The sequence below is a fragment of the Dromiciops gliroides genome, chromosome 2 (genome assembly GCF_019393635.1).
Source record: "Dromiciops gliroides isolate mDroGli1 chromosome 2, mDroGli1.pri, whole genome shotgun sequence".
NCBI classification, from domain to species: Eukaryota; Metazoa; Chordata; class Mammalia; order Microbiotheria; family Microbiotheriidae; genus Dromiciops; species Dromiciops gliroides.
The window spans coordinates 359400364-359427329 of NC_057862.1; the positions used below are offsets into that span (position 1 = coordinate 359400364).

The following is a 26966-nucleotide window of genomic DNA, read 5'->3' on the forward strand; positions in this document are numbered from 1 at the left end:
TTGCCCTAGAGCTGTTCTCTGCTTCCTGCATTAAAGGACAGATAGCTCAGCATCAAATCTGGTGTCACCCTGACCTGGATCAGGATTCCAAAACACTTCTTTCCTGGATTGAGGCCTGTGGGTGGACTACAGTTCCCAGCACTCCCTAGCACTCTTTGACCCAAGCAGTGTCAAGGACTACAGCTCCCAGCAGCCAATACGGCCCTGGAGCGTAATAGATTACAATCTCCCGCGGTAAAACGAGGGCCCGCGGGTCGCCAAGTGGGCGGTGAAGACGGCGCGGGCGGTGCCGGGAGTTGTGGTCCGCGTCGGGTCGCCTAGACGCCGCGGGGGCCTGTGGGAGGTGGCGAGTACAGGCCCCGCTGAGGGAGGAGGCGTCAGTGCGGCCTGAGCCGGGGAGCTACGACCGCGACTTCGACTGGGGTTCCCAGGCGGCGGCGGAGGGGACCGGGGGGGTGGTGGCACCATGTCGGTGTTCGGGAAACTGTTTGGGGCCGGCGGGGGTAAGTCCGGGGGCAAGGGCGGCCCGACCCCGCAGGAGGCGATCCAGCGGCTGCGGGACACGGAGGAGATGCTGAGCAAGAAACAGGAGTTCTTGGAGAAGAAGATCGAGCAGGAGCTGGCGGCGGCCAAGAAGCACGGCACCAAGAACAAGCGAGGTGAGCCCCGACCCACGAGCCCGGGGGGCTTCTACGCCACCGACCCCGCCCCGCCCGGCGCCGACACTGCCCCGCCCGGCCCCGCCCGGCCTCGGGACGCTGGCCTCTGCCCCCTGGCCTTGGCGTCTGCGCTCTCCCCCCCCCCCCCCCCCCCCCCGGTCCCTTCCCAGGCCACTGCCGCGTATCCCGGCTTGGTACTGACCTCTCACTCACACCCAGTCTTTTCCTTCCATGACCACCACGCACCTGTGGAGCCTGCCCCCCCATCCCCGCTCCCCAAATGTCGGGCCTAGACTTGCCCCCTGGACTCAGGATACTTCCTTCCGCGGGTCCCTCCCCCCACCTCCACTGCCTACTCCTGAGCCCAGGGGTGCTGTGGGTCTCTGGCTTCCCGTGGATGCCCCCCCCCCCCCGTGTTTCTCTGTCTCTCTCACACACTCCCTCTGTCTCTTTCTCACACTCACACTAGTGTCTCTCTCACACACTCCCACTCTTTCTCACACTAACTCACACACACTCCCTGGCTTTCTCACACTCACTGTATTTCTCACACACACTCTGTCTCAGTATCTCTGTCTCTCACACACAACTCCCTGTCTCTGTCTCACACTCACTCCTTCTCTCTCTCACACTCACTCCCTCTCTTACACTTACACTCTGTCTCTCTACCTCTGTCTCACACATTCACATTTCTGTCTCTGTCTCTCACACACTATGTCAATAACACACACTTCAGTATTTGTCTGTTACATTCATTCTTTCTTTCTCTCTGTCTCTCTCTTTCTCTCCCCCCCCACCCCCCATATCCCTGCCCTTTCCACCATACATTGCCCAAGAAACCCCATTCTACAGTGGTTTCCTGCAGCCCAGCCAGTATCATTCCATGCCTCTAGCCTCCCATAAGCTGGGCCCCCCCACCCCTCACTTCTTACACCCCTCACTTCTTACACCCCTCACTTCTTACACCCCTCACTTCTACCTGTCTTCTCCCTTCTCAATATATTTTCATCTGCTTGCCCTCACTACCCCTTTTCCTTTTTTAATCTCTTCCCCAGCTCTCCCATTCATTCCTCACTCCCAACTCCGGACCCTTATCTTTGTCCCAGAACTACAACTTCCCAGTCTCTAAGTTGCCTTGAGAAATTTTCTCGTGACTCACTCTCTTATCATGCACCACGCACCTCCCACATCCTGACGTGACTGAAAACATTGCCTAAACCCACTCATTCACTCCCTTGCCTCCTCCACCCAAATCAGGGATCCCTAAGAAGTGGTTAGCCCCTATTCTGCTTGGGTTTTGGCCATTGGGGTGGATGTTGATTTTACTGCTGGTGAGGAAATGACAACTGGAGTACTACTTCCATTTCCCTGTACTTTCAGCGTAAAAAATACATATGTGTGTATGTACTGTCAGTGAGAAGGTGGGTGAGTGTTGCCTTCTGGACTCCTGTCCCATGTCAAACCAGAACTTCTGTTGGAAGTGAAGGAAGGTCTCTTGGGCAAACAAAGCTTCCTCCCTTCTGCTGATTCTGACCTTCTGTTTTCTGTAACCTTCCTCTGTGTTTTCCTTTGCCAGACCAGTATGTTCCATTATGCTCTGCACTCTGCTTGTAATTATGGGATTATTTTTTTTTCAACAGATGCTGGCATTTTTCAAGGCTTTGCCTTGCTGTGGGGGATTGGTTTACCTCATCTCCTATATAATAGGGCAGATGCTCAGAGGTTTTCTGTGGTCCATGGTTCCAGAAAATGGCCGTGGGACCAGTGCAGTTTTTGGCAGTTAGGTGATTTTTTAATTAGTATCCAGAAGTCGTGAAGAAGGATTGTCGAGTGGCATTTAAAAGATAGATACTCTTAGTTATCTGATCTCAATAAATAAGGTGTTAACATCTTTTCCTGGAAAGGAAAGGTGGCCTGACTGGACTGAACCCATGCTTCATTAATTTCTCTTCCTCTTTGGAGACTATGTCCTGTTGCTTATTAGGGTGAGGAGAACTAGAAATGTATTTTCTAGTTTTCCAAATGCATAGTCTCCTTCATGTGATCCTTGGATCTCTGTTGCTTCATTATTCTAGGTATCATCAGAGTACTAAGCCCCAGCTAGGCATAGTACTGTGTGCTGAGTGTGCTATAAATAAAGTAGAAACCATGTCCCTGCCCTCAGGGAATCTCTAGACTGATGTGAAGAGTATCTATGTGGATATACAGATAAACATGGGCTGTGTGCAGTAGAGTTTGAGGGGAGTATAATCAGAGAAATATCATTGGAATCTAAATAAACTGTTAATACTACGTTTTCCAAGTGTACAGTTGGGGGTGTGGGGCAAAAGTTTGAGTCCAGTATTCCATTTCCAAACTTTTGTCTTGTTTATTAATTCAAGCAGATACTTATTAACTGCAAGAACCTCGTGTTAGGTGTTGGGAAGATACAAAAATGAAGAAGATAGGATCTCCCATCAGGGACCTCAGAGTCTATTAATTCTTTAAATAAATTAGGGTGGTGATGAGGCTCTTATTTAGAATTCTCTGATAAACCTACAATTTGTGGCTTCCCTAGGTCACATTGTCCAAGCAGACAGCTTTCTTCAGTGAGACCCAAACAGAAAAATGAGTCATAGTTGGACAAAAAAAAATGGAACTAAATAAAATTATTTTTGCGTTCTGGCAGATTTCTGACATCTACAAACTGTGGCCGTCTTTATTGATTTTCTTCTGGTGAGAGTTAGCATGAAAGATAATAGGGAAGCTAAATCATGTAATAGAACGAACTAGCACCTGAACTAGATTCAGAGATCCCAGGTTTGAATCCCATCTCTGCCTCATCTATCAGCTATGTGATCTTAAGTTGCTTCACATCTCTCTCAAGTGTCCTCTGTAAAATGAAGGGGTTTGGACTAAACTAAGTAATTTCTAACGGTCCCTTATAGCTCTAAATCCTGTGATCATGAGATTACCATTTAGTGAAGATTCTTTTATTTTTAAGGTCTATCATAAAAAAAAAATGATATCAGGATATTCTAGAAAGACAATTTTGACCGAACATGAAAAAGTATTGCTTTGTAACAATTTGGAAATTGGGAACTCGTCATTTATGTTGCCGATGATATATTTTTTTATCTCCCCCATTCCCATTTTAACAAGAGAACCCCAGTGCTGATATTATTTCTCTTGGATCGATGGTTGTGAAGCAGAGCATGAGTTCTTTTAGGAGTTAATTTAGGTTAAATTAACAATGCCTAATAGCATGTATAGAAATTTGGCTATGGTGGGAACTCTGCCACCATCAAATCATAATTATTGTTAGAATTGGTACTTTTCTCATATTTATTAAAGTCACTCTAAATGTTTTATTGTGGGAGGATGTCTTAACGAGTTAAATTTATTGCTAATGGGGATTGACTGATAGAGGCGTCAAGTTCTCTGATAGAGGCGTCAAGTTGAAAAACACTGTATCTCACTGGTTCATGTGCTGGCAGAGTCTTCTCTGTGAGAAAAACACTTATGGAAAACTAGAAAAATGTCAAGGAAATTGTTCATCAGAAAGGAGACTCCTGTCTGGGTCATACTTAAACTCCTTGTTTGAACCACTCAGTACACACTATGGATTCTAGTTTCTTTTTTAAGACTCAGAATGAAAGAGACTGGTATTTCAGGAAGATTTTGGGTACACAGATGCCTAATTAGATGTTTTTGTTTTATTAACTCTCTTTTGCATCCTCTGTTTGGCAGTGAGATTAAATATTTGGGTAGTGATTGCGAAAGTATATTCACAGATTGAATTCAAGATGGGTTTTGCTTAGGTGGGTTCCAACTCTGAATCCATGATCCCAAGATGTTCTAAGCATGGTAAATTCTGAGCTGAATTACTTTGCTATGGAAGAGATTAGTTTTAGGGGTGGGAAGAAGGGAACTGTGGAACATTCCTTAAGTAGGTAAGGGCACAAAAACATCTCTCCATGTGTTTACAGTATTTCAAAGGTTAGGGGGAAAGGCAGGTAGTGTGGGAAGAGTACAGTGGAGTTCCTTCAGGGTCATAAAGGTTTGTGAAAAATCGATTCTCCTGCCCAGAAATAATTTGTGTTGTACAGTTGTTTTTTGTTTTAAATAATAATCCTGACATTGGTCATTATGCCAAGGAGCAGTGTTTAATCTAGAAAGACAAACATACCATTCGTTAAAGATAATGAATTCGGACAGTCATATTATCATAAAATAGGGATACCCAATAGGGCCTGTTTTTAAAGTCTTCTCCAGAAATTAACCCATTGAGTCAGTGTGTCATGAATGAGCCCTTCTGCTTTACAAGAAGCAGTCACCCAGCCTTGCTCAGCCAGTCTGCTCTGTGGAAGGCAGCATATGCCCCATAGCAGATTGTACTGGGTCTGTGCACATAGGGGGTTCGGCAAATGAATACTGGAACTTGTGTCCTAAAAGACCAATTTTCTTAATTCTCAACCTCTCTAAGTCTGAGCACCAGTTATCATTCTGAGGCCTATCTGCACCGTTTTTTCTACGACAAGTGATCAGGTTTCCAAATCTGAGATTGGTTTTCTCAGGGCTGGCAACTGGGAGCCAGCTCTAGGCAAAGACTGGCTTTAGAAGAACGAATTTCGTGCAGAGTGCTTGTATATTTTGCTATGCAAAAGTGGATTTGAGGTAGAGAGGATGGGGAGTGAACTGTTCACTTTGGCCCTTTCTATGGCAAAATCAGGAAATGTGCTGGTTTGGGGAGAAGTTTGGGAATTATAATTCAAGGCCTGGTGTAAAATGGACTTTTAGTGTCAACTAACTTTGGTTTTCTTTTCCATTAACAACTCAATAAACTTGTTTCCACAATTCTGAAGAGCCTTTGAATCCACCAGGATGGCAGTCCCTTTGCTGGCCTCCAGATAATTTGATTTCTCTGTCATGTCACACAAGCCTCTTAACCCTGGAAGTTCACCTGGACTTCTCACAGTATACTCTGCCCCTGTAAGCCCCTTCCTCTTCTGATTGGTCGGTTCTTCCCAGAATTTCCATTTTAAGGAATATGCCCAGGCATGTGATGTCTTCATTCCTTCCCAGGCTCCACTCCTGACTATCTGCATTTTCTCTACCATGCCCCTTCATGGTTACCTTCTTCAATCTGCCCTCCTTCCAGCTTCCTTTTATGAGTTGTCCTCCTCCTCCTCTCTCTCTTTTTTTTTTTTTGAGCTGGGCAATAAGGGTTAAATGACTTGCCCAGGGTCACACAGCTAGTAAGTGTCAAGTATCTGGTGAATTCAGGTCCTCTTGAATCCAGGGCTGGTGCTTTATTTACTGCGTCACCTGGCTGCCCCAAAAGTAAACTTCTTGAGGACAGGGACCATGTTTCTTTCTGTGTGTGTATTCTTAAAAGAATAGTGTCTGGCCAGTAGTTTAATGCTTGTTGACTGGATATGGTAGAGGAGGTTGATCAGAGCCTCAGATTGAGATGGGTTGGGGGAGAATGGAGGTGGAAGAAGCTGTATCAGGAGAGGGGAGTGGAGGGACAGTAGACCTGAAACTCAGCAGGCTTATAGAATTTCCCAGGAAGAAGTGTGAAACCATAAATGTCCACAGAATGGGGTAGCCAGGGCTTTGTGTGGAAATAAAAATACAGAAGTAAAGCCATGTCCTTTGCATTTAGATCCTGTGACAGTCACATTCTAGGGCACTTATTATAAGAGAAGATTTGGCTAGAAACATTAAAGTTAACCACATTAGGTGGTAAATGGCACTTAGGTCTAAGGGGAGTTTAAAATAACATCTCTGAAGATAAGACTGTTGGTAGACCTCATCTGAGACATTAAAATTGTCATGAAAGTGGATATAGGGTGAGCCAGACAAGGTAGAAGTTAGGAGTTTGGACTTAAGAACAAGGTTGTTTGAGTTCTCTGGGCATTTTCCTTCCACCCCCAGATCAGATAATACCCTGGGTTTCTCTGTGGAGTTAAGGGGTAAGATTCTCTTGTAAACATAAGGTCCTCTGGGAAAGGCAAATGGTCTAGTAGAAAGTGGGCTGGGCTTAGAGTCAGAAAGTTTAGACCTGAGTCCAAACTCAGACATCAGTTCTGTGATCCTTAGTAAGTCATTTAAACATTTAGAACCTCAGATTTTTCATTTGTAAAATGGAAACAATGACCCTAGACTGTATGCTGCTTGTGGATATAAGAATTTTTTGGTTTGTCTTTGTGTCTCTATCACCTAGCACAGTGCCTTGCTCATGGCAGATGCTTAATAAATGTTTGTTGAATTTCATTTAATATCATTTCTCTTGAGTGATATTACGTAGCAATAGTCATAGTTTATAGTCAGACTGAAAACTATGGAGTATTGGTACCTTCTCCCTTTTCTGCTGCTGTGTCACCATCATTACAAAAGCGGAAGGGCCAAAAAGGAATGAGAGCCATCTTATATTTTTCTTTGTTTCATAAATTGACACTATTAAAGAATTCCTTGCCAAGTGGTTAGCTCACTAGTGATTAGGCTCTTTATACTTAAGTGTGTTTACTTGTTTTGCCATACTCAAAGCCATTCTAGTAGGGTAGAATGCACCAGAGCTTACGCTATACTGGCATAGCCTTTGAAAACCTAGGCTGGCCTACATGTTACGGTGAGGCATTGGCATAAGACTTTGCGGAGACCTTTGTCCAGTGACTGAATGGACATAGTTCTGGAAAAGTTGAATGATACCAAGTTTTGCATTCTTGCCATTAAGAAAACCAGAAGAAAGAAGTTGTAGCTAAATGAGAGGATGGCTCATAGGTTCTTCTTAAAGAGATGAAGAAAAGAGTGATGGAATTGGTTTTATCCCATTCCTAAAGGCAACAAGAAATGTTTCATGGGCTACTTGGCTATCTTGTATTTGAAGTACTACTCATAAATATTTATAAAAAGACCACCATGAAGATAATTGCAGTTTATTCATTAATATTAAATGCAGAGGAGCTAGGGAAATTCTCTGATAAACTTGATAAGATCCTCCAAATTAAATTGACCTGCATTTTGATAGTGACTTCAGTGCCTAAGTAAAGATGGTGCTAAATATTAAATATATTGAAAGGCATGGTTTAGGAAGAAGGAATGAGACTCCTTTTTTTTTTTTTTTTTTGATGAGGCAATTGGGGTGAAGTGACTTGCCCAAGGTCACACAGCTAATAAGTGTTAAGTGTCTTGAGGATGGATTTGAATCCAGGGTCAGTGCTCAATCCACTGCACCACCTAGTTGCCCCCATCAAGTATCAAGTGTCTGAGGTTGGATTTGAACTCAGGTCCTCCTGAATCCAGGGCTGGTGCTTTATCCACTACATCACCTAGCTGCTCCACCCCCCCCCCTTTTTTTGGGCAGGGAAATGAGGGTTAAGTGACTTGTCCAGGGTCACATAGCTAGTAAGTATCTAGTGTCTGAGGCTGGAATACCAAATGCTTTTTAACAAGGAATTTGGATGAACCTTGTGGAGAACTGGTCCATTAGTATGTAAATCTGGGATGGACACTATAAATAGATGAATTGAGTCTGGGACTTCTCATCTCGGAACAGCCCTCTGTTCTTCTAGTCCCCTTTCTCCATTAGTGAGTTCCTCTTTGAGCCTCCATTTTGGGGAAGGCCCAGCCAGGTTGGCTTTCCTCTAGTCCCTTCCCAGCTTTGCTTCTGACTCTCTGGACTTTGCCACCATGCCTCAGATGCCTTCTCATGCTGAAACTTCCCTCAGTTCCTTGTTACTTCCCACCCGGTAACACCCCTCTGGCCCTCTTTTCCTACTGGAGCCTGCCTTTTGGGAAGGGGCCCAAGCTGGCTCTCCTTCATTCCCCTCCTGAAATCTACTTTTGACTATCCAGACTGTTGCTGTTTCCCCTGAATGGGCATCTTCTTCCCCCCTCCCCCACCCCTTCAGCTCTCTCTTAGGTGTTGTCTTTCCCCATTAGAATATAAACTCTTTGAGGGCCAGGATCTGTCTTTTTGCTTGTATTTTATCTTCAGTACATAGCACAGAGTCTGGCATACTATAAGCACTTAATAAAAGCTGCCTGCCTGCCTGAGGAAACTGCAAAGCTCTTTGAATGAACCCAAGAGTCTCTAGGGAATAAAGATCATTAACACCAGTCTTTGATTGGCTGTATTAATATGAGGCTGTGAGACAAGCGGTATAATAATCTCTGAAGAACTGAAAGTTTAACCCAGACAAGGAAAGAAATGGTTGATGTGAGTAGACTCCAACATATAACCAATGAGGAGCTTTGAAAAATAGGAAGAAAAAATGTAGTGGAATTGAAAATAGCCTGGTGGGAGCAGCTAGGTGGTGCAGTGGATAAAGCACTGGCCCTGGATTCAGGAGGACCTGAGTTCAAATTTGACCTTAGACACTTGACACTTACTAGCTGTGTGACCCTGGGCAAGTCACTTAACCCTCATTGTCCTGCAAAAAAAAAGAAAGGAAGGAAGAAAATGGTCTGGTGATGTGGCAAGGGCAGGGGGCAACAGAGGGCTCCCCTGATATATCCTCATAATGGTAGCATAAAGGGAGGAAGCCCTTTGGCACCTGGGATGGGCTTTCTTTGAGGATAGGCAAGAGTGGCAGGATGGGGGTCTGCATCATTGCAGGGAGCATCCAAATTTTGGAGGTCACACATCCATTTGAATATTGGGTATTGCTTACCTCAGGTTTGTTGTGATGAAAGTGCTTTGTAAAATCTTAAAGTGTTATTAAAATATAAGGAGTATCATTACTTTTTTCTACTTACCTTTCTCTAGTACCTAATTTTTTTTTTTTTTTAGTGAGGCAATTGGGGTTAAGTGACTTGCCCAGGGTCACACAGCTAGTAAGTGTTAAGTGTCTGAGGCCGGATTTGAACTCAGGCACTCCTGACTCCAGGGCTGGTGCTCTATCTACTGCGCCATCTAGCTGCCCCTAGTACCTATTTTTTTTAAAGCAAAATATACTCAATGACTTGGTTAGAGTTTTGAAGGAATTTAGACATATCAGTAGAATACAGGTTGATAAAATATGGTACAGACTCATTTTAGTCCAGCTCATTTAGTTAATCAGGCTTTGAACAGATTGTTGTTCTGTTTCATTCTCAGGCTGACCAGTGTAGCCAGATAATTGAGTTTCCTTCATCTTTTATTAATAAGCCGCCCTTCATTGCCCTCAGTCTGAGAAAAAGGTCTTATTTCCGATAGTTACTGAGGAAGCAGGAGCCTTTTCTTATGCCTGACCCCAAGGCAAACCTCCAACATCCTGAGTGATTAAGCTTCTCTTGTATCTCTCTCATAGGAAACTCCCCTTAAATCACCTGTTTATTTCCTGGGCCTCTGATCATAAACCCCTTTCCTCTTGTTCTTGTCTTACATCTTTAAAACATTTAAAACAAATTGTTTTATCAATGCCCTTTTCCCCCTATTACAGTCATTTCCAAATATAGCCTTCCCTCTACTCAACCAGCTTTCCCTGGTAACAAACATTTAAAAAACATGCAAACCCAGCACCAAACAGTTTAGCATAACCAACTACAACATTGACAACATCTTAACAGCATATGCTGTATTCCACACACATAGCCTCCACTTAAAAGAGATGAATTTTCTCCTCTCTTCCCAGGGCCCAATGTTGGCCATTAGAATAACATGGTATTTAGTTTCATTTTTTTGTTCTTTCCATTTACACCATTGTGGTCATTGTGTTTATTATTTTCTGGTTCTGCTCACTTCATTCTGAACCATTTTTTTTTTAATCATAAAAGTCTTTTATTTTCTAGTTACATGTAGATATAGTTTTCAACATTTGTTTTTATGAGATTTCTAGTTTCAAATTTTTTTCCCTCCCCAAGACAGCAAGCAATCAACATAGGTTATATATGTACAATCACATTAAACATATTTCTGCATTAGTCATACTATGAAAGAAGAATCAGAGCAAAAGGGAAAAACCTTAAAAAAGAAAAACAAAAAAAGTAGAAATAGTATGGTTCAATCTGCCACAGTTCTTTTTTTCTGGATGTAGAGAGCATTTTCCATATTGAGTCCTTTGGAACTATCTTGGACCATTATATTGCTGAGAAGAGTCAAGTCTATCACAGTTATCAACACACAGTGTTGTTGATACTGTGTACAATGTTCTCCTGGTTCTGCTTATCTCACTCAGCATCAGTTCATGTAAGTCCTTCCAGGTTTCTCTGAAATCTGCCTGCTCATCGTTTTTTACATCACAGTAGTATTCCATGACATTCATATACCACAACTTGTTCAGCCATTCCCCAACTGATGGGCATCCCCTCAATTTCCAATTCCTTGCCAGCACAAAAAGAGCAGCTATAAATATTTTTGTACATGTGGGTCCTTTTCCATTTTTTATGATCTCTTTGGGAAAAAGACCTAGTAGTGGTATTGCTGGGACAAAGGGTATGCACAGCTTTATAGGCCTTTGGGCATAGTTCCAAAGTGCTCTCCAGAATGGTTGGATCAAGTTCACAGCTCCACCAAGAATGCATTATTGCCGAACCAGTTCTTATAGGTCATATGTTTCTCTGAATTCTTCACATTTGTTGTTCTTTAAAGCACATTTGTATTACCTTTCTGTAACATAATTTGTTTAGCTATTCCCCTGTTGACAGGCACCTACTTTTTTTCCAGGTCTTTGCGACTGAAAAAAGTGTTGCTGTGGATAGTATAGACAAGACCTTTTTTTCTGTGTACCTTGAGCTATATGACTAACATATGAATGACCTTGTGAGTCAGAATACAAGAATTTTAGTCACTTTTCCCTCATAATTCCTAATGTTTTCTATGATGGTTAGACCATAGCTCCACCAACAGTGTATTACGCCTGTTTTGCCACAGCTGTTCCAGCACAGACTGTTTCCATCTTTACCAATTTACTGGGCGTGAGCTGGTTGAATGGCTTGACTCAGAGTAGTTGTCAATGGTTCTATGTTAGCTTGCCACATAGGCACCCAGGGGGTTCTCCAGAGACATGTGCTTGGCCTTGTGCTGTTTAACATTTTTTATTAGTGACTTGGATAGAAGCATAGGTGGCATGTTTCTCATATTTTTAGATGACACAAAGTCAAGTGGGATAGTTTACATCTTGGACGACAGAGACAGAATCCAAAAAGATCTTGACAGAGTAGAACCTTGGGATGATTCTAATATTAAATGTACTAAGGATAAATGTAAAGTCTTACAAATTTAGTCTAAAAAATTGTGTTAATATGTACAAAATGGTGAGGCATGGTTAGAAAGTTGTTTTTTTAAAATCTCAGATCTAGGGGCAGCTAGGTGGCGCAGTGGATAGAGAACCGGCCCTGGAGTCAGGAGTACCTGAGTTCAAATCCAACCTCAGACACTTAACACTTACTAGCTGTGTGACCTTGGGCAAGTCACTTAACCCCAATTGCCTCACCAAAAAACCAAAAAAAAAAATCTCAGATCTATAGCTGGAAGGGACCTAAAAGGCCATCTAGTCCAATTTTACAGATAGGGAAACAGAGACTTGGGGAAGATTGTGACTTGCCTAGGATCATACAGGTTTGGTAAGTGTCAGAGGTGGGATTTGGGTTTTTTGTTTTTTGTTTTGTGGGGCAATGGGGGTTAAGTGACTTGCCCAAGGTCACACAAGGCAGAGGTGGGATTTGAACCCAAGTCCTCCGATTCCACAGGCAGTTCAAAATAGGATCTTACATAGACCTAGAAATCTGTCAGGACACAATTTTAAAAATCATAATATTTTGGAAATTTAATACAATTAAATTTTTAAAAACTTGAGAGTTTTAGTGGACTTCAGGTTCAGTATGAGTTAGCTGTGTGACGGCAGCCAAAAAAACCAAGGCAAATTAGGCTTTATTATAGTCATAGCTGACAGCTGAGGTGTCACTGGGTATGGCCAAACCAGTTTAAAATGGAGGTGCTATCTGATTGTAATGTATTGATGTGTTAAAAAAAAGAAATATATAAATGTGTGGTTTTCTAAATAAATATGTGGCTGCAGGAATCCTTATGTATGGTTTAATGGCTCTATTTCTATTTGACTTTGACACCATTGGGTTATAGAATAAGAAAGGTGATTAAAAGCAAGCATTTTAAAATGTCTGTTATATGTTGGGCACCATGCTAGGTTCTAGGGAAAACAAATGCAAAACAAACAAACAAACCAAAAAAACCCAATCCAATCTCGAGGAGTGCAGGTAGGTTCTATAATCCCACAGCTCTCTGTTCTTGCCAGACAACATCTGGTGCCTTGTGTTTAGTTCTGGGGATGGCGTTAGTAAGATGGAGAGTGTAGAGGAGTGGGTAGCCAGGATGGGGAGAAGCCTTGAGGTAATGCCATTTGAAAATAGATGGAAAGAATTGGGGATGTTTAACTTGAAGAGTTGGGGGAACAAAATTATTGCCTTCAAAATATTTTAAGGGTTTTAATGTATAAGAGGGATTAGATTTGTTATTTTTGAACCCGGATGGCAGCTGCCAGAAGCAGTAGGTGGGAGTTGTAAATATTTAAATTTGGGGGCAGCTAGGTGGCACAGTGGATAAAGAAAGCATTGGCCCTGGATTCAGGAGGACCTGAGTTCAAATCCAGCCTCAGACACTTGACACTTATTAGCTGTGTGACCCTGGGCAAGTCACTTAACCCTTATTGCCCTGCAAAAAAAAAAATTAGACTTAATGTTAGGAAACAACTTGATCCAAATTAGTGGTTTTCATGAATGGAATGGTCTGCTTTGGGTGGTAGGGATTCCCTTTTGGGAATGTTGTTGTGAGGTTGCTTTTTTCAGGTATGGGTTGGACTAGAATGGGGGTCCCTTACACCTCTAAAGTTCCACGTGTGTAAGAGGTATACAACATTTCGGTTGTGCTGAAGCTTCCATTATGGGACTCTAGTTCAGTCATGGTGGTCCTTAGTGGTGACTGAACATCAGAAACTCTGCTTTTCTTTTCTCCTTAATGTGACTGTAGCATTCTAAGAAAAACATGGGCGCACATGGGCAGATATGTTCATATCACCTTTTTTTGGTAATAAACATTTTTATAGTTTTGAGTTCCATTTTTATCCCTCCTTCCCTCCCTCCCCTCCCCTCTCCCTGACATGGCAAACAGTCAGATATGGGTTATATATGTATGATTATGTAAAACATTACCATATTTGTCATTTTTTACAAGAGAACTTACAAGAAAAAAATGAAAGTGAAAAAAGCATGCTTCAGTTTGTGTTTCATCAATATCATTTCTTTCTTTGGAGGTGGATAGTATATTTCAGTCAATAGTCCTTTGGGATTGTCTTGGATCTTTGTATTGTTGAGAATAGTCAAGTCATTTACAGTTCTTTATCAAACAATATTGTTGTCTCTGTGTACAATGTTCTCTTGGTTCTGCTCACTTTACTATACATCAGTTCATACAAGTGTTTCCAGGCCTTGCTGAAGTCATTCTGCTTGTCATTTCTTATAGCACAATAATATTCTATCACCATCATATGCCGTAGTTTGTTTAGCCATTCCCCACATGTCACCTTTCATATGAGCTCATGAATCTTTGAAGGTAGACATTAAAAGAGAGAAGGAATATTAGCCCTGAATGAGGTATCATTTTGAGGAGAGGGAGAAACCAAGGCCTTGGCTGGGTGTGGCAGCACATGCCTGTAATCCAAGATAACAGGAGAGTTCAGGCTCAGGCTGGTGGATCTCTTGAACTCAAAGGTTCTGAGCTAGGGTTGTTGATACTCATCTGTTGTCTATGTTCATTTCAACATTAGTATTCACCTGAGCCCCAGGAGCAGGAAGCCACCATGTTCGGGCCCAGGTTGGAAATGGAGAATTTCAGAGCTCCTGTGCTAGTCGGTTGTGAGATCAGGCCCATGAGTAACCCTTGCTCTTCTAGCCTGGGTGAGAAGGGAGGGAGGGAGGCACAGGCAGGCAGGCAGGCCTTCCCAGGTCAAATGAGTTGTCATCAATCAGTAGAACTGCTGAAGGGTTCTTGGTGCTGTGGAAGTTGCACAGAAGGTTGAGATCTTGACCTCAGTTAGGTGGCACAGTGGATAGAGCACTAGACCCACTGTCAGGAAGACCTGAATTCAGATTTCACCTCAGACCCTTACTAGCTGTGTGACTGGGGCAAGTCACTTAACCTTTGCCTGCCTCCATTTTCTTTTCTTTCTTTTTTTTCTTCTTTTTTTCTTAGTGAGGCAATTAGGGTTAAGTGACTTGCCCAAGGTCACACAGCTAGTAAGTGTTAAGTGTCTGAGGCTAGATTTGAACTCAGGTACTCCTGACTCCATGGCTGGTGCTCTATCCACTGCGCCACCTAGCTGCCCCTCTGCCTCCATTTTCTAATCTATAAAATGAGGATAATAATAGCACCCAACTCACAGGGTTGTTGTGAAGATAAATGAAATGGTATTTGTTAAGCACTTTGCAAACCTTAAAGCGCTATAAAAATGCTGGCTTTTATTAGCTGTTGTCAGAGGGGAAATAAGGTAGCTATACAGATAAAGTGCTTTCCCTGGCCCCTCCGGATGCTTAGCTGTGCAGCCCTGAAGGAAAGGAACTGGTTGACTAATCCTCAAATATAGGGTACCTGGCTTCGATTAAGTAGTTCTAGGGAAGAATTTTCCCATCCTGGGTTTTTTCCTCCCAGAAAACCTCCAATTTTATCTCTAAGGTTGCACTGAAATTCTTTTAAAAATTATTAGAGTAATCTTAATGAAAAGATAACTAATTGTACTTTATGGTGTATATCAAGAGATCTAACATTGGTAGGATGTGGTGGCATCTTCCAAAAAGTTGGGCATCACTACTCGAGGGTACTCTTTTAGTCAGGTATTGGTTGGGATACTCTTACTTCAGCAAAAGCTGTTAGTAGCCAGGTTACATCTCATCTCATAGAGTCACAGAATATCAGAACGTGTTAGATTCTTAGGAAATCAGAGCACAGAAGAGAGAAGTGATTTGTCTAGGGTCAGATAGCTAGATAGTAGAGCAGTACCAGAAGGTGGGTCTTTAGACTCCCAGTCCAATGCATTCTTTATTATACCACCTACTTTGTTAAGTGTAAAAGATGAGAGCGGCCATAGCTGTATAATGTGCTCAGCCTTTTTTTCTTTGTTACCCAGGTCAAAAGCTAGGCCTGAATTAATGGCCACAGGAGAGTAGTCCTGTGAAGCCCCCTTGGTACTGCAGGGCATCCTTCCTGTTGAATAATGGTTTTATCATTGTTGTAGTGTTGGTAAATGAGAGGGACTGATTTCTTCTGGAAGCTAAGTATAAGCCAGTCCTGATGGACAAAAGCCCAGCAATGAACAATAAAAGCTGTAAAAGTGGAGACTTCTGCTAAATGGACAGGTTGGGAGAGGAGCAGGGTCCCATCCCAGGCCTCTGTATTGAACCTTGGAGATAAAATATGTGGTGAACTTTCCCCAGAGTCCAGAGCAGTGGAGAAAACCAATTCCAGAAGACTAGTTGGCTCCTTCATAATTGTAATTAAGCCTGATCTGCAGAGATTTAACAGTGACATCATCAGTGTTTCAGGCTTGCACATACATATCTGAGAGAACATTACCCAGTTTCTGTAAAAGTCTCATATACTCAGTATAAATCTTGGCTCCACACATTGAAAAATTCAGTCTGTTAGGAATGTGGAAAAACCTAAAGCCAACAGGTTCTAAATGACCACTGTTAAAATCTAAAGTCCTGATTGGTCCTTCCCTTACCCCCTTTCATTCCCCAAAGCAGTTCCCTTCATTTCAGTTAATTTTCAGAGTATGCTCCCCAAGATAAATATGCTCAGTACAAACAAAAGAAAAACCTCTTCATGATGAGGCTCTCCAAATATTTTATTCACAGATAGCATTGTACTGATTTAACCCTGGAACAGTGCACAGCCTCTGCAGTGAATTCCACAGCAGTGCAAAAAGAGATTGCTCTAAAATCATTCACACTAAAAACCCAAAGTGGGTGGAAGTTGCATATTGTTTGGATAGCAGATGGACAGTGATCTAGAATTTGGGCTGGATCACATTTAGAAAATTTAGCAGTGCTTTTCATGATCCCAAATTGCCCACTGCAGCTAAAGTCTGTCTCTAGCAACACAAATGTTCTTTTAGTCATGCGATGTATCTGTAAATTGTGGCACGCTGGAATCTTAAAATAATAGCTGTTAAGTTAACATGAAGGGCAAGGGAAAGATGAATGGTGAGCACAAGTGTATTATTGGCAATGATTTCTGCATGAGAAGTAGTGTAGAAGACATTATTGATGTGTGTCTATGTGTTTGTGTGTGAGCATAACATCAGAAAAAGAGGTAGATCAGTTATGCAGCAAGAAGGTCCCTTTGAATCTAAATATTCTGTTCCAATGAGGGGCAGCAGTTGGACAGCCATAATCCTTCATTGGTGCCCCAAATATATAAAATGATGAGAATAGGGATCCTTTATGGAATATTTCTGAGAAAACATGTTGAGAGTCTAAGAGGATGAGGAATAGTTGTGATTTGCACTTGTTTAAGGTTATACCCACACTGATGAGTGAGTATAGAATTGTACCACATAAGGTACACAGCAATTTTGAGCTCGAGTCCATCAAAATGTCTTTCATCTTAAAATGCTAACATCTGTGGTGTTAGATTACCAACAAACCCTGGTCCTTCCAGGATACTTAGAAAGCAAAATGAAGGTTGCTTTGGGAATATTCCAGGTGACTAGGGAAAGAAAGCAGGCAGTACAGGGCTGCTATTTTGAGCTTTTGTTTTTCTTAAAATTGTAGCCAACAAACTAGTCAGGGATAGTGTGGCATGATGGGAAGAGTGATAGGTAGAAATTTAGGATCTCCTGAGTCCTGTCCCAGGATCATTACTGACTCACTGGGTGACCTCATGAGCAAATATATCTTTCTGTATCAGTGCCACAGATTGGTCATCTGGAAAGTGATCAGATTAATACTTATTTGTGGCCTGTTTTACAGGGATTTGGTGATGGCTGAGACCTTGAAGCTATGGACAAAGTTGGTATATAAATTACATTTCTTTATTCTTTTCTTTTCTTTTCTTTTTTTTGCTGGGCAATGAGGGTTAAGTGACTTGCCAGGGTCACACAGGTAGTAAGTGTCAAGTGTCTGAGGCCAGATTTGAACTCACGTCCTCCTGAATCCAGGGCCAATGCTTTATCCACTGTGCCACCCAGCTGCCCCCTCTTGATTCTTTTTTAATCATTCCTGTAATGTTGACTCAGGAAGAGAATACATATTCTGATGGGTCTTTGAAGAACTTCAGATTGCTCAGTTTTATTGATCCTTTCTTTTAAAAAATATCCTGTGTTATATGACTATCTAGGGGAAGAGAGAGGGATATAGGGGGAAATTTAGTCAACGTAAAAACAAGATATAAGAAAAAGTTTATTTTTCAAAGAATCTCATTATAATACATCCTTATTTCACCAGTGAAAAGTGGAAACAGCATTTCCTCAAATCTGTTTTGGGAGATCTAGGAAGAAAGGCCATATACTTTGTCTAAATCACAATAGAATTTTAAAATGCTGGGGGTGGGAGCCTGGGGGTGGGGAGAGCGGTGAGGCACGTGCACTCCTGCAAGTTCTTTTGCTGCAGTCAGCAATTTGAGGTGTTAAAATGCTCTAGTTTCCCATATGACATTCAGCCCCATTGCTTCTTTCTCCTAAGTCTCTAGCTTTATTGTTCATGTGCAGCACATGTCCAAAAATATGCTTATGAGAGTCAGCACGGTATACTGGATAGGAGTTTGGACTTGGAGTTAGGAGAGACCTGGATTCAAATGCCACATCGGACATTACTAGGTGTGCGCCCATGAGCACACTGATTCTCTGGACCTCAGTTTCCTCATACAGGAAATGGGGATAAAAATGTTTGAATCATTCAGTCAGTCAGCTTTGCATAAGTTCATACAAGACTTCACCAGTTTTTCTGAAACTGTACCCACCATACTTTTATCATCTTTTTACTTCCCCAACATTCTTGGATCCTTCCCCTCCTTTCTGGTCACGTGGCTACCACTTAAATTGAGGTTTTTATCATCTTTTCCCCAGACTATTTCAATATCCTATTAATTTGCTCCATCTATAAGCTTCTCACCTCTCCAGTCTATCTTCTACATGGCTGTCAAAATAATCTCCTTAAAACACAGATGCCTGGTCATGTTACTCACTGGCTCAAAAAGTCCTCCATGGCTCCCTAATGCTTTTAAGTTAAAATATAGACTCCCAAGCCTAGCATTTAATACCATTTATAATCTGGGTCCAACATACTTTTTTTTCTGAGTTCATATTATTTTTCTTACACTCTACATTCTGGCCAAACTGGCCAACTTACTTTCCTGAACCTGGAATTTTATTTCTAGGCTCAGAATCTTCTCTGTTGCTCTCATAGTCCGAGGCTCTTGTTCTCAACTCTTAGCATCATTTCAAGGATCAGCTCATGTGTTACTTCCTAGAGAAGCCTTTCCTGAACTCCCAAGGACTTTTTTTTTTTGGTCTTATATTACTTTAACTTATTTGTTATTGTTGCATTTTGTTTTTATACCACAGTGTTCCACCAGTTGTCATTGATTTTTTTTTTTGTCACACAGAAGAGGATATGCAGAGCCAAATATCCTACGTGTTTGCCAGCATATTCCAGATTCTATATCCAGAGGCTTCTTTTCTCTTGAAAGAAGGGAGATGTGTTTTATGTTAGCTCTATAGGACTGAGATGGTTCATTATAGAGTTCCCCTGCTTTTTAGTGTGATTATTAACATTATTAGAGTCTATGTATGTTCTCATGGTTCTGCTTTCTTTACTTTGGATTACTTTATACAAGGCTTCCCTTCTTTACTCTCAATTCCTCATTTATCATTTCTTTTGGTACAAAATAATATTCCATTACACGTTTATATCCCAGTTTCTTTAGCTGTTACCCAGTTGCTGAGCACACATTTTGTTTCCTATTATTCGATACCACAAGGAATGCTGCTACGAATACTTTGTTTTATATATAAGCCATTTTTTGTTGTTGTTGTTGATCTCCTGAGGGTCAATGACCAGTGGTGGGATTGCTGGGTCAAAGGCATAAGCAGTTCAATGACTTTGCTCAAAACTAAATTGTCATTTACTCATGCATGAATCATCATAAAAAAGGAATGTTTTAGAAATAATCTGTCAACAATTGGAAATATAAGGCATTCATTTCTTATTCAAACACCTGTTTTTGAGTTATTTTGCTTTGGAGTTAAACAGATTTTCTTATTGGCTTGATATGGCAGGCAGTGTATTTGTATTTGAAACATGAGATTGACAATGCCATGGAGTTCAGAGAATGGTGAGTTTAGTGGCCCAATCCTTGAGTTCTAGTCCCAGGTCCCCTTGAGCAAATCAACCTTTCTGAGTCCTAGTCTTTACATCTGCAAAATTAACAAGGTGGGGCTGGACCAGAATGATTTCTGAGGCCCTTTTATCTCGACCATTTAATTTGTAATTTTAAATTTAGGATAAATTCAGGTGGAAAAATACTCCTATTTCATTGATAAAGTAATGTTTTCAGTGCCACTGCTGTGTCTGTTTTGTCATCAGAGTTTGTATCATTTTTCAGTTCTCTCCCATCTCCCCAAATGTACTGGACTGTTTTTGTTGGGTAAATAACAGATGAGTAAGAGCTGGCTGTCTGGCATAGATTATAGTTCATTTTAAAAGCTCAGACCTAGCATTACATAAATTTGGCAGTTGGCTATAAGTAGCAGAGGACATCGAATTCTAGGTTGTGTCTGTCATGATGGTCCCTTTGAATTAACTGGTTTCTATGACATTAAGTAAGGGTGAATTAGGGATTTTTTAAAGCTCTGATCAGGTAGCTTCAGTTAAAAGTAACTTCTGCTGTTAAAATTGTGTTGCCTTGTGGGACAAACTTTTTAACATATTTTTGCTGTATAGCAGGAGTTTTGTATCATGGACCCCTTTGGCAGTCTGGTGAAGCTGACAGACCCCCTTCTCAGAATCATATTTTTAAATGTATAACATAAAATACATAGGATTACCAGGAAGGGAACCAGTGATATAGAAAGACAGCAAAACATTTAAAAATAAGTTTAAGGACCCCAAGGTTAAGAAATCCTGCTTTACAGAATATCTTGGATATCAAGTCTTTGCTGCAAGATGCATTCCACAGGTTCCTCTCTCTTCACTCTCATTAACTGCTTCTCTTCTAAATCTAGCTGTACTGGTTTTGTTGAGCAGCTTTTCAATTTTACGTCATCAAAACTGTCCCTTTTATTTTGTGATCACCTCTATCCCCTGGTTAGTTAAGAATCTCCTTTTCCTCTATTTCTTTTTAATGATGTAACTTTTTATGGTTAGGTGATATATCCATTTTGGAGCTTATTGTGGTATATGGTGTTACAGTGTGGATGTAAGCCTAATTTGCTGCCAGGCTGCTTTGCATTTTTCTTATCAGTTTTGTTTCAATTGGGAGCCCTTGTAGATGATGTCCTTGGGTTTATTGAACACTAGCCTATGTTGCCTTGCTCTTTTGAATTGTTTACCTAATCTACCAACTTCTCTAATTTTTAGCCAATACCAAAATAGTTTTGATTCCTATTTAATAATATGGTTTAAGATCTGGTAATGATAGATCTTTCATTTCTACTTCTTTTATTTTTCTCTTAGGTTATTTTGTTTTGGTTTTTTGGTGAGACAGTTGGGGTTAAGTGACTTGCCTACGGTCACACAGCTAGTGTTAAATGTCTGAGGCCGAATTTGAACTCAGGTCCTCCTGAATCCAGGGCCAGTGCTCTATGCACTGCACCACTTAGCTGCCCCTTTTTCTTAGGTTATTGACCATTTGTTCTTCTAGATGAATTTTGTTATTTTTTCTAGTTATAAAATATAATCCTTTGGTAGTTTGACTGACTTGGCACTAAATCTGTAAATTATTTAGGCAGCAGCATCATTTAAAAAAAACTACCAAACTACCATGGCCCAACCATGAACTATTAATATTGCCAAGTATGTTTTCCTTTATTTCTGTAACGAAAGTTTAATTGTATTCATACAAGTCCTGAATGTGTCTTTATAAATGGACTCCAAGATATTTTATACATTAGTTATTTTGAATGTTTTCTTTCCTATCTCCTCCTGCTGCATTTTGTTAGTAATATACAGACTGATGCTTTATGGGTGTATATGTTTATTTTATAGCTTGCTAATTTACTGGTTATTGTTTTCAGTTAATTTTTTAGTTATCTTAGACGTCCTCTTAAGCAGTATCTTTCACAAATAGTAGTTTTTTATCACCTTTGTCTTATGCTTATTCTAGTATAATTATATCAGATAATAGTGGTGAAAATGGACATCCTTACTGCTGATTATATTGGAAAGACTGTAGTGTTAATTACAAATAACTGGCTCTTGATTTTAGATAGTACTGATTAAGATCTTATTCCTTCACTTTTTAGTGTTTGTGAAAGGACCCTCAAAAATACTTGTCCTTATGAGCTTGAAAAAAAATGATGTGTATGTACATTTCCCATAAGGTTTGTGGTGGTCGATAATGGTTATTTTAATATATTATTCTCTTCAATTCTTATACATCATATATAATTTTAAGAACTTGTAAATGAAATTCACTTAATCACTGTGTGTACATATTTAATGATGTAGCTGCATTTTTTTCCCATTTACTTTAAGTGAGGCTGTATGGTTGCAACCCATGAAAGACCCAATTCTGAAGAATTAAAGTTGAGACATTTTAAAGGAAACAGAGGCCCTCGGTGGAAATGCTGAGGTTGCAATGTATTTACCAATGTAGAATTGCACCAGAAAAGTGGTATAAAGTAGAGGTAAAACTCCAGCCTTCAAAGTTCCTGAGTGCAGCCCAAACTAGATTAAAATGTAATTGAGAAATGCTTGACAAAATAAATTTTAAAAATAGGTAATGTTAATATGTGGTTTTCTAAGTCAGTATGTGGCCTGCAGGGATCTTTTCTATTTGAGTCTGACACCACTAGTGTAAAGGTTGGCTTTATAGAAGGATCATAGATTTAGAACTGGAAGCCATTTCAGAAGCCTTTTCAGGCCTTTCAGTTTACACATGAGAAAAATATCATTTAACTGATGGACAACCCAAATACTCCATTGGTATCCACAAAAGATGTAAAAGACTTCCAGTATATTAGGTGGACCCCCAAATGAAGGATTTATAGGATGACAAAGAAGGAGCTGGAGAAAATAAGAAGGCATACTTGGGCTGCCATCTGCATCACTGGAGGGAATAATACCCACATTAACAAGACAGTAGATCATCAGAGCACCTTATTTACTCACATTTTATTCCTTTGAACATTAAAATCATAGAACTTTAGAACTAGGAGTCATCTCAGAAATTTAGTCCAACTTCCTCTTTTACTGGGAAAGAAATTGAGATTCAAAGAGGGGAAAAACTTGCCTACACATTGAGGTAGTGACTGAGTCAGGACTTGGAACTCAGGTCTCTTGAAGCCTGGCTCAGTATTTTTTCTGTTTTCCCCCAGTACTTTTTCCATACCTGAAATGAAAATCAAAAAAGAGTGCTTTTTGGTTCTCCCTAATTCCCAATGCTGCTTTAAAAACTGCTGTTAGAAACAACATTAAATGCCAGTACAACCAACTCTACTAGCTTAATGATGATTTACATTTCAATTAACTTTTAATGCCTTAAGTATCACAACATTTGTTTAAGTTCCTCCCTTAAAGTTACCATCCGAACTACCACATTATCTCAATGTTTCCAGTACCTTAGTGGCCAACCTGAAGGAAAAAACAATCCTCACTTAAGGTACTCAGCACGTGGTCATTCAGCCTTGAGGCAGCCCATTCTACTTTTGGACAGCCCTAATTTTAAAGAAGTATTCCCTGACATCAAGGCTAAATTTTCCCCTTTGCAGCATCTCATTCATGGTTCCTAGCTTCATTCTCCTTCCCTTTTTAAAAAACAGCAAATGTTACTTTAATAAGCCTTCCCCCCCAACACTTTAGTATAGTTATAAAAATTTCCTCAGATAATTTTACAGGAGTCATTCAACAAACTATCATAACTATCTGTAACTTGAGCACAAGGTGCTGGCGTCCTTCAAATAAAGTCATACATCAGTTTAAAATATATACATATATTACACATTTGCAAGTATTTTAAATCACCCAAGTTTTTCTGTAGCATAGAGTCAAGAGGGAATTAAAGGGCAGTCCACATTCATGATGATGTGAAGGCGAAATGATTTCAGTCAATTTCAGTCCTTGCTCATATTCTAAGTATAACCATAGTTATAAGACCTAAAACATAAGCAGCTACTAGTTTTTGATTCACACTTAAATGGAAGTAGTGAGGCACTAGAGATTCCACTTCTCCCAATGTAGGAAGCATAAGAGCTGCAATGCACACGATTCCCAGGAAGACGGTTAACAAACTAGGTCCCGAGGAGACAGCCCTGTTTTCCGTTTGACACAGCATCTGCTCAAAAAAGACACTTTCTGCTAAGTGGTCCTTTATCCTTTTTTCCTCTTCTTCCTTTCGTTGTTCTTTGGCCGACGGCAGAAGGGTCGCAATAATCTCCTTGCGTCCTAAAGCCTTCCCTTGGCTTTGTTCGGACACTTGAAGACGGAATTTGTCTATTACATCATAGTGACAGGGCCGGACATCTCTATGACGAATGACGATGTCCACGCAGCACTGAGGCTTTACTGCACCCGCGGCGTCCACCACCACGTACTTGTTGGGGGTGGTGCACAGCACTTTGAACTTTAAGGCAAACTCGTAGGGATTATACAGAGTCAGCACCTGCTTGTGGGTGGACTGGTCGTCTGCATAAAAGATAAGTTCCGTAGGAAACACGAACACGGGAAGATTGCCTTCCCCTAACTCGGGCTGCCGTGGTGGCTGCTGCATTGGCGCGGAGCCCCCGGGCCGCCGCCGCCGCCCTCCCGCGGCTCGCCGCCACTCGCACTTCCCTTCTCCGATTCAGTTAAAAAACCCAAAGCATTTTTCCAGCCTTCTTCGACGACGGACAGAACGCGGCTCCTCGGGCTCGGTCCCTCCCCACGGCGAGCGCGGGGACAACGACGCTTCCCCCCAGTCCTTTGTCACCGACTGGCGTTGCGCTGGCTGCTGGGATACGGGAGGACCCCGTGGCGGCGGCGGCGGCGCTGCGCTGCGTAGCGGCTCTTTGGGCGGAGCTACTGTCCTGGGGAGCGGCGTCGGAGCCTGGCGGCCGGAGGGAGGGCGGACGGGGAGGGGAGGAGCCTCCGCGGCGCAGCGGCGTCCCCGCCTTTCAAACCCATTTCCCTCTTTGGGCAGCTTTGCTCCGCCCCCGCCGCCATTCGCCTGGCGCTGTTTTTTTTATGCCCTGCTTAATTTCGTAAAGGTCTTTGCAGATTTCCTTGTATACCTATTAGGGGTGCCTTTTAAGTGCTTTTCAGTATTTCGTTACGTTAGTGTATTTGACTGGACGTGTGGTTTCATTACCTTTATGTGGTTCAGCTTATTTAACCAGCTCTCCTCTGGACAGATTTTTAGGTTATATCCATTTTTAACTTCATAAACATTGAGGCCGAGTGGCGGTTGGGATGCGATGTCACTTTGTTACTTGAGAAACTTGGGTTTATATATCACCTTTGACACCTGGGCTGTGTGACCCTGGTGGGAACCAGTCCCGCAATAAGACTAAAAATCGAGGAGCTACAGTAAGTCATGAAGTGTTTATTAAGCTGCTGCAGTGTCAGGCACTGAGCGAAGCAAATGCTGGGGAGGGGAGTAAGATGTAAGGAGACAGAGAAGGTAGGAGGGGCCAGGTGATGAAGGGCTAAGTCTAATGGAGGGTTTTGTGTTTGATCCTGGAGGTGATAGGGAGCCCCTGGAGTTAATTGAGTAGGGGGAAGTGAAGTGGTCAGATCTTCACCTTAGGAAGATTAATTTGACAGCTGAGTGGGGGAGAGACATGAGGCAGGCAGACCCGCCACTAGGCTTTTGTTGTAGTCCGGGCTTGAGGTGATGAGTATTGGCAGTGTCAGTGGAGAGAAGAGGGCTTATACAAGAGATGTGGACAGAACTTTTAATGGAGGAGGTGAGGAATAAAAAATGACACTTGGGTTGCATTGCGAATCTGTATTTCCGGAGAGAGTTTCTTCACTGGGAAGTTGCTACATCAGTGAAATCACAGATGGGCTGATATGAAAATCTTTGAACAAACTTTTAAGATTGTGTTGTGTTTTTAAAAAATAACACTGCAATGGGGTTATTAGTTAAAAAATATGATTATCTTTTCTAATAAATTTATTATTTTTAACATTGTCTTTTAAAATTTTGTGTTCCGAATTTTCCCACCCTCTGAGAAGGCAAGCAAAATGATATCAGTTATGGATGTGAACTCATGCAAAACATTTATAAGTTAGCCATGTTGCAATAAAAAATAAAGTGAGAAAATTATACTTCAGTTTGCACCCAGAGTTCATCAGTTCTGTCTTTGGAGGTGGGTAGTATTTTTTCATCATGAGGAATTGTCTTGGATCATTGTACTAGAGTAGCCCAGTCTTTTGTGAAAGATCATCATTATAACATTGCTGTCACTGTGTACAGTGTTCTCCCAGGTCTCACTTCACTTTGCACAAGTCACATAGGACTTGGTAGGTTTTTCTGAAATCACTCTCTTCATTTCTTATAGCACAGTAGTATTCCATCGCAATCATATGTCACAACTTGTCCAGCTATTCCCCAATTGATAAACATCCCCATGACTTCTAATTGTTTACCACCACAAAAAGAACTGCTATAAATATTTTGGTATATATAGATCCCTTTCCTTTTTCTTTGGTCTCTTTGGGTCAAACCTAGTAGTGGTATTGATGGATCAAAAGATATGCAGTTTTAGGAACAGCTACGTGTGGCACTGTGGATAGAGCACTGGCCCTGGATTCAGGAGGACTTGAGTTCAAATCCGGACTCAGACATTTAACACTTGCTAGCTGTGTTACCCTGGGCAAGTCACTTAACCCCAATTGCTTCACCAAAAAAACAAAAAAAAACAAAAACCAAAAGATATGCAGTTTTATAAGCCCTCTGAGCACAGTTCCAAATTGTCCTCCATTTTCCCTCATCCTCTTCAGCATTTTTCATTTCTGGTGTGTGAGGTGGTACCCCAGAGTTCTTTTTGCATTTCTAATAGTGACTTAGAGCGTTTTTATATGACTATTGATAGCTTTGATTTCTTTTTGTGAAAGCTGCCTTTTTTTTTTGGTTTATTTGTTTTTGTGGGGCAGTGGGGGTTAAGTGACTTGCCCAGGGTCACACAGCTAGTA

The 26966-nt window shown here is 41.4% G+C and overlaps 2 protein-coding genes across 2 annotated transcripts in view; one reads left to right on the top strand and one right to left on the bottom strand.

Moving 5' to 3' along the window:
- Window positions 1-307: 307 nt before the first annotated feature.
- Window positions 308-26966, top strand: part of CHMP4B (charged multivesicular body protein 4B) — a 55479-nt gene continuing 28820 nt past the window's right edge. Inside the window, exon 1 of the mRNA XM_043984539.1 lies at window positions 308-659. Within this exon, the coding sequence (XP_043840474.1) occupies window positions 467-659 (193 nt within the window). The 5' untranslated portion in view covers window positions 308-466. The remainder of the gene's footprint in view (window positions 660-26966) is intronic.
- LOC122741265 (motile sperm domain-containing protein 1-like) lies at window positions 22811-24811 on the bottom strand. Its single transcript, XM_043984540.1, has one exon. It carries the CDS (start codon window positions 24559-24561, stop codon window positions 23917-23919), a length of 645 nt encoding a protein of 214 aa, XP_043840475.1. The 5' UTR covers window positions 24562-24811; the 3' UTR covers window positions 22811-23916.

What these genes read in the sequence shown, in the direction of transcription:
- LOC122741265 (XM_043984540.1), bottom strand. Translation starts at nt 24,561, where the DNA reads ATGCAGCAGCCACCACGGCAGCCCGAGTTAGGGGAAGGCAATCTTCCC.